Source organism: Mya arenaria, chromosome 8 (genome assembly GCF_026914265.1).
Source record: "Mya arenaria isolate MELC-2E11 chromosome 8, ASM2691426v1".
In the NCBI taxonomy this organism is placed as follows: Eukaryota; Metazoa; Mollusca; class Bivalvia; order Myida; family Myidae; genus Mya; species Mya arenaria.
In genome coordinates this window covers 13,559,779-13,572,459 of record NC_069129.1, presented here as the reverse complement: position 1 = coordinate 13,572,459, position 12,681 = coordinate 13,559,779, and the positions used below count along the sequence as shown (strand labels likewise).

The window sequence follows — 12,681 nt, the reverse complement described above, 5'->3', positions numbered from 1 at the left end:
TGCTATTTTAGTGAACACAATCTCACAAACATAATGTGCTTTATAAAATACAATAGAGACCAATTATTGAAGTTGGAAAACATACCCAGAAGGTTTTTACGACCGGATAAAGAAACATTGAAAATATTAAAGGATTATGATATTTTGACATACAGATCTGCCAGAGGCGGTCATTATCAGCTTACACGAAATTGGGATGACAATCAAGGGATCAATTTGGAAAATTTAAGAGCATTACCTGAAGCTATTCCAACTGTAATATCAACATGTAGATCAAAGCCTAAACAAAAATGCAACAAAGAAATGCTGGACTCTAAGAGAAAAATGAATTTATCCCACATTAAATATGAATCTCAAACAATAGTTAAAGGCCAGAAAAACATAAAAATTTGTTGCATAAACCCAAGATCCTTGAAAAACAAAACGATATCTTTTAGTGACTTGATACTCTCGAATGATCTAGATATCATTGCTGTGACTGAGACATGGTTAGGCACCTCAATCGATAAAGCATGTCTAAGTGAATTATTACCGGATGGGTATAAAATCAAGCATGTGCCACGCCCAGGTAGTGGGCGAGGTGGTGGGGTGGCCCTGATCTATAAATCGGTGATTGGTGTTAAAATAGTCTCTTCAACCAGTGATAATATATTTTCAACATTTGAACATATTGAGTGTAATGTAAGTATCAACAACTATACATTGCTCATGGCCGTTATGTACAGACCTCCTCCATCAAAGAAGAATGGCTTGAATGCACGAGATTTTCTGGATACCGAATGGCCAGATTTCTTATCAAAATTTGCCACAATTGACAACAATGTCATTATCACCGGCGATCTGAATTTTCATTTGGACAATCTTTCTGATCGCGACACCATCAAATTTAACAGTGTGCTTCAATCCTGTGGCATGTATCAACATGTGAAAGGGCCAACCCACGTCCAAGGTCATACCTTAGACGTGGTCATCACCAGAGACATGGAAAACATAATATCTTCAGTTGTAGTGACCGATCCTGGATTATCAGATAGCTCTGGCAAAATAGCTAAGGATCATTTCGCAGTAATGTTCAATGCGCTTGCAGCGAAGCCCCCTCCGGTAAAGAAAACTGTAACATACAGGAAACTTCGGTCGATTGACGTTGATTCATTCAAAGCTGATATTCTATCATCCGATCTTTTGAAATTGTCTCAGAGCACGTCAGATGCAGACACTCTTGTCTCATCATACAATAGTGAACTTTCAGCTTTAATAGACAATCACGCGCCATTGTGTTTAAAAACCATCACATTGAGACCATCTTGTCCCTGGTACACGGAGGAGCTTCACGGTGCCAAACATGTGAAGCGTAAGCTAGAACGTAAATGGCAGATTTCAAGACTCAACGTTGACCATTTAATGTATAGGAACCAATGCGCAATCGTTAACAAAATGTTGAAAAAGGCAAGAATTGATTATTACTCAGAGAAAGTAAAATCAAGTGAACGGGACCAAAAAAGTTTGTTCAAATTAACGAAACATTTATTGAATGGCCCAAGCGAAGTTGCACTTCCACCAGGTAAGAAACCAGAAGTTTTAGCACAGGAGTTCAGCGATTTCTTTATAGATAAAATAGAAACAATCAGAACGAACATTTCATCTCGGCATCAGAGTGAATCAGTACCAGAAGATCGACACACAGAAGTACGCGATATTGCGCGAATGGATAATTTCATTCCAGCAACAGAGGAGGAGGTGAAAAAGCTTGTTCAACAGTCAGCTAACAAGTCTTGTGAACTAGACCCTCTTCCTACATGGCTCTTGAAATCGTGTATAAACGAACTTCTACCAATTTTGCTGAAAATTGTTAACAGCTCGCTTCAAAGTTCAATCGTGCCTAAATCATTTAAAGCATCACGAATAAGGCCATTGTTAAAAAAGCCTAGTCTTGACAAAAACATACTCAAGAATTACAGACCAGTATCAAATTTGCCATATCTCTCAAAAATCCTCGAAAAAGTGGTAAACAGAAGAATTGAGGAACATTTGACAAACAATCAATTACATGAAACAAACCAGTCAGCATACAGGAAATTTCATTCAACTGAAACGGCATTGGTAAAAGTTCAAAACGACATTCTTGAATCATTAGACACAGGTGATGTTACGGTACTCGTGATGCTGGACCTGTCGGCTGCATTTGACACCATCGACCATAACACCCTTCTTCAAAGACTCGAATCTGACTTTGGATTTGCAGATAAACCTCGTCAATGGGTCGCATCATACCTAACAGACCGCTACCAAACGGTATGCATCGACGGCAAACTCTCTGAACCGGTCCTTATGAAATTCAGTGTTCCTCAAGGATCGGTACTGGGCCCAAAATTCTACACGATGTACACTAAGCCGGTCGGGTCTATCTGTAAAAACCATCGTCTAAACCACCATTTTTATGCAGATGACTCCCAACTCTATCTTTCGTTTAAACCAACTGACCAAGCATCAAAGGTAGTCACAATCACGCGAGTTGAACAATGCCTAAAAGAAATCATATCATGGATGAATTCAAACATGTTAAAATTGAATGCAGACAAAACTGAATTAATTATTTTTTCAAGTCAAAAACACTCCAAACTTGTTGAAAATCTAGAACTGGAAATTGGCGATACGAGCATAAAACCATCAAAAACTGTTCGAAACCTTGGTGTTACGCTTGATTCGAACATGCACATGGACCAGCATGTTAATTCGGTGACTCGAACATGCTATGGTCAGATACGACAGATTGGTCACATTCGGCCATATTTGACCGCTGATGCCACCAAGACTCTCATAAACTCGCTTGTGACATCACGGTTAGATTATTGCAATGCTCTCTTGTATGGCGTGCCGAAATCAACAACGAACAAACTGCAAATTGTTCAAAACACAGCTGCACGTATCATTACGAAAACAAGCCGTTTTGAACACATAACACCAATCCTTAAAGACCTTCACTGGCTTCAAATACAAGATAGAATTAAATATAAAATTATCATTCAAACTTTCAAGACTTTGCATGGTCAGTCACCGGTTTACATGAGCGACTTAGTAGAGGTTTACGTGCCAACTAGAAACCTGAGATCAGCAAGTGCAGCAACCACCCTTGTGCCACAAAAATGTCGACTGGTCTCTTACGGTGATAGGAGTTTCAAAGTTGCTGCCGCAAAACTATGGAATTCTCTCCCGGACACTCTCAGAAAAGAATCATCACTTAATTCATTCAAAAGAGCTCTCAAAACACAACTTTTCAAAACTTCCTACAACGTATAGATAACAACTGTGGCTGTTTTTATCCCTACTTATTTTTACGATACAGAACTACAGTAACTGTATATGTATATATATATATGTATATATATATATTTGGTTTCATGTTGTTGATTTCTTATTCTTATTTTACTTTTTTATGCTTATTTTATTGCATATAGCATTTTAGACACTTTATGTGTGTGTGTTTTTTTGACAACATATGAGTTTCACTTGAATTGGTTTAATATGTTAAAATATGTCACTTTTGGTGATTTCCACATATCTGCGATATGTCACTTGTTTAATTGTAAAGCGCCCTTGAACGTATTTTTTTATGAAAAGGGCGCTCAACAAATCTGGTCTAATAATAATAATATATATTATTGGTACTCTATTGTCACGTGTTAGCGGTCTTCCCTTCCAGCTACAGTAACATCATTCAGATTGAAAAAAGAAATATATAGATAGAACACGACACAAATATACAACAAAATATCATTTTCAAAAACGTAATTGAAATACTCCTATTGTATTCTACGTTAAATCTGAAAAAGAAAACAGTATTGAAATTTAGTCATTCTGTCTCACAGGGGATTCCGGTAGCTTGGTCAAATCATTATAATCGGCAATCCGACCTGCAAACTACCGGAATCCTTGTCACTTTCTGTATATGGAAATATGATTATAAAGGTGTACCTCGTAGAACAACACATATATTAAAGCTTAAAAATACCCTAAACAACATTTACGTATAGTTTAATTAGATTTGGGTACCAAAAACATTTCAGTAAAGTTTAATTATTATTTCTCAGGGGATTCTGGTAGCTAGGTCAAATCGTTATAATCGGCAATCCGACCTGCAAACTACCGGAATCCTTGTCACTTTCTGTATATGGAAATATGATTATAAAGGTGTACCTCGTAGAACATTACATATATTAAAGCTTAAAAACACCCCAAACAACATTTACGTATAGTTTAAATTAGATTTTGGTACCAAAAACATTTCAGTAAAGTTTAATTATTATTTCTCAGGGGATTCCGGTAGCTTGGTCAAATCATTATAATTGGCAATCCGACCTGCAAACTACCGGAACCCTTGTCACTTTCTGTATATGGAAATATGATTATAAAGGTATACCTCTTAGTACATAACATATATTATTAAGATTAAAAACACCCCAAACAACATTTAAGTATAGTTTAATTATTATTTCTCAGGGGATTCCGGTAGCTTGGTCAAATCATTATAATCGGCAATCCGACCTGCAAAGTACCGGAATCCTTGTCACTTTCTGTATATGGAAATATGATTATAAAGGTATACCTCTTAGTACATAACATATATTAAAGCTTAAAAACACCCCAAACAACATTTAAGTATAGTTTATTTATTATTTCTCAGGGGATTCCGGTAGCTTGGTCAAATCATTATAATCGGCAATCCGACCTGCAAAGTACCGGAATCCTTGTCACTTTCTGTATATGGAAATATGATTATAAAGGTATACCTCTTAGTACATAACATATATTAAAGCTTAAAAACACCCCAAACAACATTTAAGTATAGTTTATTTATTATTTCTCAGGGGATTCCGGTAGCTTGGTCAAATCATTATAATCGGCAATCCGACCTGCAAAGTACCGGAATCCTTGTCACTTTCTGTATATGGAAATATGATTATAAAGGTATACCTCTTAGTACATAACATATATTAAAGCTTAAAAACACCCCAAACAACATTTAAGTATAGTTTATTTATTATTTCTCAGGGGATTCCGGTAGCTTGGTCAAATCATTATAATCGGCAATCCGACCTGCAAAGTACCGGAATCCTTGTCACTTTCTGTATATGGAAATATGATTATAAAGGTATACCTCTTAGTACATAACATATATTAAATCTTAAAAACACCCCAAACAACATTTAAGTATAGTTTATTTATTATTTCTCAGGGGATTCCGGTAGCTTGGTCAAATCATTATAATCGGCAATCCGACCTGCAAAGTACCGGAATCCTTGTCACTTTCTGTATATGGAAATATGATTATAAAGGTATACCTCTTAGTACATAACATATATTAAAGCTTAAAAACACCCCAAACAACATTTAAGTATAGTTTATTTATTATTTCTCAGGGGATTCCGGTAGCTTGGTCAAATCATTATAATCGGCAATCCGACCTGCAAAGTACCGGAATCCTTGTCACTTTCTGTATATGGAAATATGATTATAAAGGTATACCTCTTAGTACATTACATATATTAAAGCTTAAAAACATCCCCAAACAACATTTAGGTATAATTTAATCAGATTATGGTAGATTCCGGTGGATTCCGGTAATAAGGGGATTCCGGTAATTCTATGGACCGTTTCATTTCTCCTCAAATCAAATCAAATTTTATTTTCAGTCGGTATGGCATAACAGAGAAAACATAAGCTATGAATAGCTATTGACCGACTACATATATATTATAACAAGCATATATCTATATAGCTTAGCTATCCTAAGAAAAATAAAATTGTTTGAACGTAATCGCTGTATATTCAGTAAAATTAAACAGTAAAAAGTAGGTCCAGCATGTTCAGCCTGTTTTTGAAATCACAAACCATTTAGCTTCAAAACCTATAGATATGAAAGGAAGCCAAAGGTCTCAGATGGTTATGCACCAGTCAATGGTAAACACGGCCCCCCACCAGGTGTGGGGGTATACCGGGGTAAGCCGGGGAAATGGGCAGTGTTTTTACCTTTCAGGTGGCCCTGCAGTGCCGGGTGAATGGGGTGGTTTTGTCTTTGCGCCAAAAATGTCCGGGAATGGGCCATACTTAGAGTCCTTGGGGTGCTGGGGCATTTGGCGGGGATTTTACCATCAGTTTGTCCCCGCAGGACGGGGATCTTACCTGGGCTTGGCTGGACCGAAAGTCAAAGTCCCCGCTATTCCCTGGACCTGGTGGGGCCGTGGTTACAATTGACTGGTGCATTAAACCTTGCTTTGATTAACGGTCATGTGTAATTTAAAAGAAATATGGCATGTAAAAATGAGTACCGTATTTTCTCGACTATAAGGCGATTCGCTTATAAGACGGCCCCCTAACTTTGCCCATGAAATCTGGTGCTTTTTGTTTCGACTCGCTTATAAGACGGGGTCAATTTTTAAGCAAATCTAAAATGCTAAAATTCTTCCTAATGTGTAAAAATGTTCAAGCTCAACAGACAATTATCGACTTTCGCGGTAACTGTTTTTGTTTTACTCAAAGAAAATGGCGTTCAACTGTGAGCTCTCTATTTGGAGGTAGGTTAAAAATGAGTACATAAGTTTGCAGGACAGGTCGTTACTTATCGGAATTGTAATAATTAATCAATAACAACATATGTTTGTTTTAGTTTTTTTTATTGAAGACACCAATGAAGTTCTTCGGCAAAATAAATGGCTTCAATAACATAACTGCGAAAAGCTGAGGCATAAATAGGTGTTTGTTTAGCAATAATGCTTTAGGCAATATTGTCCCTTGATTGGCGACGAACATAAAGGATTCATATTCGCATTGTCATTTGTTTGCTTAATCAAATTGACAGTTAGGTACCTACATCATATTAAGATTCCAATTTATTGATTTTATATATCTGTCAATCTAATTATACTGACACGCGCCATGAGAAAAAATGCAGATATAACGGTACACTGTGTGACGTCAGAGCACGCGCGGTGAAGAGATTTCGTGTTGTTGTTTACTTAATTGCCCCATACTTGTATCAGCAGACGAAACACTGGATAGACGAATACCCTATGTTAAATTTTACTGATTTTGACTTGAATCTTTTTTAAATATTTTATCGACTCGCTTATAAGACGGGTCCCCTACTTTGGGGGTAAAAATCGGGACCCAATTTCCCCGTCTTATAGTCGAGAAAATACGGTAGGCGCTTCAAAATTGGAGTAATTTGCCCTCATATATGTGTTATCAGATCATTTATATTTAATTTTGTGTTGTTGACAATCGGAGCAAAGTGAGATTTGGTTGCAGAGCGCACGATAGGAAACAGCTTAGACACAAAAATATAGTGACTTGATAAGTATGAGCTGACATGATTAGGTAATAAGTGAAGTAGAATGAACTTTTTTCTATATAAATTGTGCTGCTTAATATTTTCAGATTGCTGGTTTGGTATGTGCAGTAAGCTGTAGCCATTTCAGTGCCAAAGAACTAGAGAAAAAAGAAGATGATCCCATTAAAGATGTTCACCTTATCTTTATGAACCATCTGGGTAAGTTTACCTGAAAGTGTTACCTGTTTAACACTTATTTTCATGTCTACAACTTATCTTTTGAGGTTGTAAACCAGAAATTGTACGACTGCCCTGGCAAATCAAACAAGGCTTATTTTGATCAATTTGGTTCATATAATTATGGAAAGATAAGAATATTTTGCTTCTTCTGGTGTGAAAATGGACATGTATCTAAGGTTGCTATATTTTTCTAGATGATTTAGACTTTTTTTCATTACTTGATAATCATGTTATTACATGTAGTTGATGTGTTTTACAGATGTGGGTTATTCCTTCAACAATAAACCAGGCCATGTGTTGACTGTGATCAACGCATATTTCCAAGAGTATTTTCCCCGTGCTGTTAAAACAGCCCTGGATCTGTATGCCCTTGGATATGTGGAACGTTTCATCTACACGACACATCCCTGGTTGGTCAGTTTGTATCTAGACTGCCCACCAAATGTTGTCTTGTCTGGGATTAAGCTACAGGTAAACTTAGAAATTTAATGGGAGAACAATGAAAGAAAATATATACATTTTTAGCTGGACTATTCGAAGAATAAGGAGAGCTATACTACTCCCCCAAGCGTCGGCGTCACCCCTTGGTTAAGGTTTTGCGTGCAAGCACACATAGGTTAATATCTCAGCAACTACTTGAGGTATTGCATTGACACTTTATACAATGGTACTCAACCATCCAACCTACTTAATTAACCTAGTTAGATTACTCTAGTTTGCATTTAATGGCAATAATAGGCCTTTATTATTTGACTTAGAAATTCTGGTTAAGGTTTTGCGTGCAAGCACACATAGGTTAATATCTCGGCAACTACTCGAGGTATTGCATCGAGTCTTGATACAATGGTACTCAACCATCCAACCTACTTTATTTACCAAGTAAGATAACTCTAATTTGCATTTAATGCAAATAATAGGCCTTTATTATTTGACTTAAAAATTCTGGTTAAGGTTTTGCGTGCAAGCACACATAGGTTAATATCTCAGCAACTGCTTGAGGTATTGCATTGAGACTCGATACAATGGTACTCAACCATCCAACCTACTTAATTAACCAAGTTAGATAACTTTAGTTTGCATTCAATGCAAATAATTGCCCTTTATTATTTGACTTCGAAATTCTGGTTAAGGTTTTGCGTGCAAGCACACATTAGTTAATATCTCAGCAACTACTTGAGGTATTGCATTGAGACTCGATACAATGGTACTCAACCATCCAACCTACTTAATTAACCAGGTTAGATAACTCTAGTTTGCATTTAATGCAAATAATTGCCCTTTAATATTCGACTTCGAAATTCTGGTTAAGGTTTTGCGTGTAAGCACACATAGGTTAATATCTCAGCAACTACTTGAGGTATTGCATTGAGACTTAATACAATGGTACTCAACCATCTAACCTACTAAATTAATCAAGTTAGATAACTCTTGTTTGCATTTAATGCAAATAATTGCCCTTTATTATTAGACTTCGAAATTCTGGTTAAGGTTTTGCATGTAACCACATTTAAGTCAATATCTTAAGACTTTATAAAATGGTATTCAACCACCCAACCTAATTGAATAACCAAGTTAGATAACTGTATTTTGCAAATAATGGCCCATTATTATTACACTTAAAAATTCTGGTTAAAATTTTGCATGTAACCACATTTGTGTTAATATCTCAGCAAATCATGTATTGCATTGAAATTTAATCTAACAGTGATCCATGCATGTTTCGCCAAAATTTTTCAATCCTTACACTGAAAAGCGGCGGAATAGTCGAGCGCGCTTGTCTCTGTGACAGCTCTTGTATTAATGGTTTTGAATTTGGGGGTTTTATCTATCGTTCTGCTGAAATATGATGATGTCCGTGGAGAGAACTGACTTGGAGATTCTGGAGTCCTTCCATGAAATTTGGTGTCCTCTAGATTCTAGGACACGGTCAGTGTCTTTGAGAGTACTTAAAACATTCATGCTGAAAAACAAATAAACATATGTCGCGTCCACTCTGAATAACTAAGGGTCATATTTGTTAAGATACATTTATTTATTATTCATTGCTATGTTCAATTTGCAAGGTTAATTTCTTTTTGGTTTAAGAATTTGAAAGAAGCCCTTCTATGAAAGATTTTATTACTCCTTTTGAGCAAGCTGAACATTCATATTACCAGTGCGGGCCGGCACTTTTGTTTTCTTTTCAACCACTCATCTGTAATACCTTAATGATATATTCTGTTACATGCATTGTTTGCCTCCAGTGCCCCGATGAAAAGAGCAAGGAGAGCTTCACAGATGTGGTAAAGGTTGGCTTCATAACTTGGCATGCTGGTCCAATGAACATGGAGTATGAAATGATGGATGAATCAATGCTAGAGTTTGCTATGCAGCTTAGTATGGACCTGGATGCAAGGTTTGGGTTCCAAAGGAAACACAGAACTGTTAGTCAGAGAGATGTGCCAGGTAAACTGCATTTTTATTGCAGTATTTTCTTAGTTAAAACCTTTTTACTTTACAACAATTGTGAAAGAAGTTATTAAACATTATACTAATCAGTCTCATTGGCATGATGTTACAAGAGTTCGATCTTGTGATGTGGGGGGAACTTGATTACCTTGAGAAAACCCACTTGTTCCGCTTGGTAGACCACAACCAAACTCACATGCCCCCAGGCCGGAATCGAATCAGGATCAACTAAGAATTAAGTCACTAACCACTGCACTAGTCAGACATTAAATACTTTATTGATTAAGTGTCATTATGAGTGTGTAGCTGAAAACTGGCTATTAAATTCATATTATAATGTGGGTCACGAATAGCACCTGACTTTGTGGTAAAACAGATGAGATATAGCAGGTATCTCATTTACTCAATTATGAGTCTTGAAAATGCATTGTATGTTTTTTTCTCGTAATTTCTTATTGCTATCTTTCTTTCATGTCCAGGAACGACAAAAGCTATCATCCCAATCCTGAATAAGTTAGGAATACATGCCATGTCCATAGGGGTTAATGGAGCCACAGCACCTGCAGATGTTCCGCCAGTGTTTCTCTGGAAAAATGGAAATAGTTCTCTGATAACGCTGTACCATCCAGGTAAGGAAAGATTTGTTACTGCTTGCTCAGTGTGAAACTGCTTTCTTTGAATATTTTTTATGTGCAATAGTTCAGTATTTTTACTATGGCATCAACAGTTTAAGTTTAATTGAAGTCTTAGTTAGAACTAATCATACATCTAAATTATTTTAAATAGCTATTTGATATTTATGCAGAGTTATCATCAACATTTACTTATACTGTGCAACTGGCTTGTGAACTCAAGTATGATTTTTCGGGACAGAAAACAGACAAAAATGTTAAAACAAGGTAAACCAATACAACAGCACCAATTAATATATGTGATTATTAATTATAACTTACCATATCTAATTTATTACAATTTTGCCGACTTTAGGTGGATACCCTGCTGGTTATGGCCCCTCCCCGTTCAGACCAGGGGGCTTGTCCAGAAAGGACTGCGCTGTAGTTAAGGGTCTCAGCCATGCATTGTGTTTTGCATTCAGAAGTGACAACCAAGGACCACCTCAGGATTATAAGGTAATTCTTATTTCAGCTAATCAATTATTGAAATTGTAACACCAGTAACGATCTGTAAAGTTATGAAACAGATTGTGTGCACAAGCATCTGATGAGAATAGGCAGAATTGTATGCCCATCCATTTACCTATTCTGGATATAAAAATGAAAATAAATTCCCATTTTTTAGCTCATCTATTGTTTAGAAATTAGTATGAGTAATCGGATCGCCTTGGTGTTGTTGTCAACGGCATTGTTTTGCAAAATATTAGACCTTGGCCAGTTAAAAAAGGATTAAGATATTCAAACTAAAACAAGGTAAACATAATGCTGGAGAAAATGTCCAGCAAGGGCAATAACTCTTCCTTTCATATTTGTTGAGTTAGGTCTTTTTCTGAAATAAAACCAAACAGACCAATATGGGCGTTGGTCTTAATTCTTCACTGGCGGTCATTTATTTTTCAGTATGTCTGTATTGTCTATGCAACAAATATAGTTGATACTATATAGTGTATGTAATTTTCATGAAAATGTGTTCATGCATCTCAATTTTTCCTTCTCACAAAAAAATGCTGTTTACAGGTTGTTACCCCTAGCAAAATAACCGCCCTATTTGCCCCAAAATTTATGATGTTTCGGACTTTCCCCCCAGAATTGGCAATATTTTCCCCTTGCAAAATTTAAAGAGGGACATGAATAAAGAAACAGCAAAAAGGCTTCATTTGTAACTGCTTGATTAATTTACTGTCATAACTCTATGATCAAACTGAAGTTGTGTAAATATTGTTTATTTATTTGGTAAAAGATGTTTTTCGTTACTTTACCTTTTCTTTGACATGATCTAATTTATTTCCAAATTTGGGACTTATCACAATTTTTTTTCTCTCAACTAGAAAGGCACAGGTAGTTTAAAAATTTGCAATGAATATTACTTAAGTTCAATTTTTTCTTGGTTTTCAGGAGGTACTAACAGTATATGAAATAGCCCGAGCCCAGTTTCCGAATGCCCGCGTCCATGCCTCTACATTTGAAAACTTCACTTCCCTCTTAGTACCGTTTGCCTCCCAGTTGCCCATTGTTACCAAGGAGATAGGCGATGTCTGGATTCAGGGGTCGGGGTCTGACCCTCGGAAAACTGCAGAAATGAGAGCAATGTATCGGGCGCGCTCTTTGTGTATGGAAGAAGGTAAGTGTAGATTACAAAATTTGTTGGAAATTTAATTAACTTACTTTTCACATCTTAAGTTTTCAGAGATTTTGGATAACCCTCTTTGTTGGCTGCTTGTTGAAGAAGGAATGACCCACTTGTTTGTGAAGTATGCTCAACATTGGGCCGCTTGTTCAGAACTTGGTAAAAGATAACAATTTTTTCACTTTTAAAGGTGACTATCTTATGATTTACTGATATATTCGAAGGAAAGCAAGCGCAGCTGAAACAATTGTCTCAGAATTTGAAGAAGTACAGAAGTTCACAAATTTGTCAATAAGTCTTCAAGAGAAGTAAAAATTTGAAAGTTAACAACGATTTTGTTAACAATGTTGTTAAGTCTAACAAAG

At 36.3% G+C, this 12,681-nt stretch overlaps 1 protein-coding gene across 1 annotated transcript in view; it reads left to right on the top strand.

Annotated features, from left to right (window-relative positions):
- Nucleotides 1-12,681, top strand: part of LOC128245032 (uncharacterized) — a 31,245-nt gene that overhangs the window by 2,102 nt on the left and 16,462 nt on the right. Inside the window, exons 2-7 of the mRNA XM_052963230.1 lie at nucleotides 7,435-7,546; nucleotides 7,827-8,038; nucleotides 9,811-10,012; nucleotides 10,495-10,644; nucleotides 11,003-11,145; nucleotides 12,085-12,310. Coding sequence (XP_052819190.1) covers nucleotides 7,435-7,546; nucleotides 7,827-8,038; nucleotides 9,811-10,012; nucleotides 10,495-10,644; nucleotides 11,003-11,145; nucleotides 12,085-12,310 — 1,045 coding nt within the window. The remainder of the gene's footprint in view (nucleotides 1-7,434; nucleotides 7,547-7,826; nucleotides 8,039-9,810; nucleotides 10,013-10,494; nucleotides 10,645-11,002; nucleotides 11,146-12,084; nucleotides 12,311-12,681) is intronic.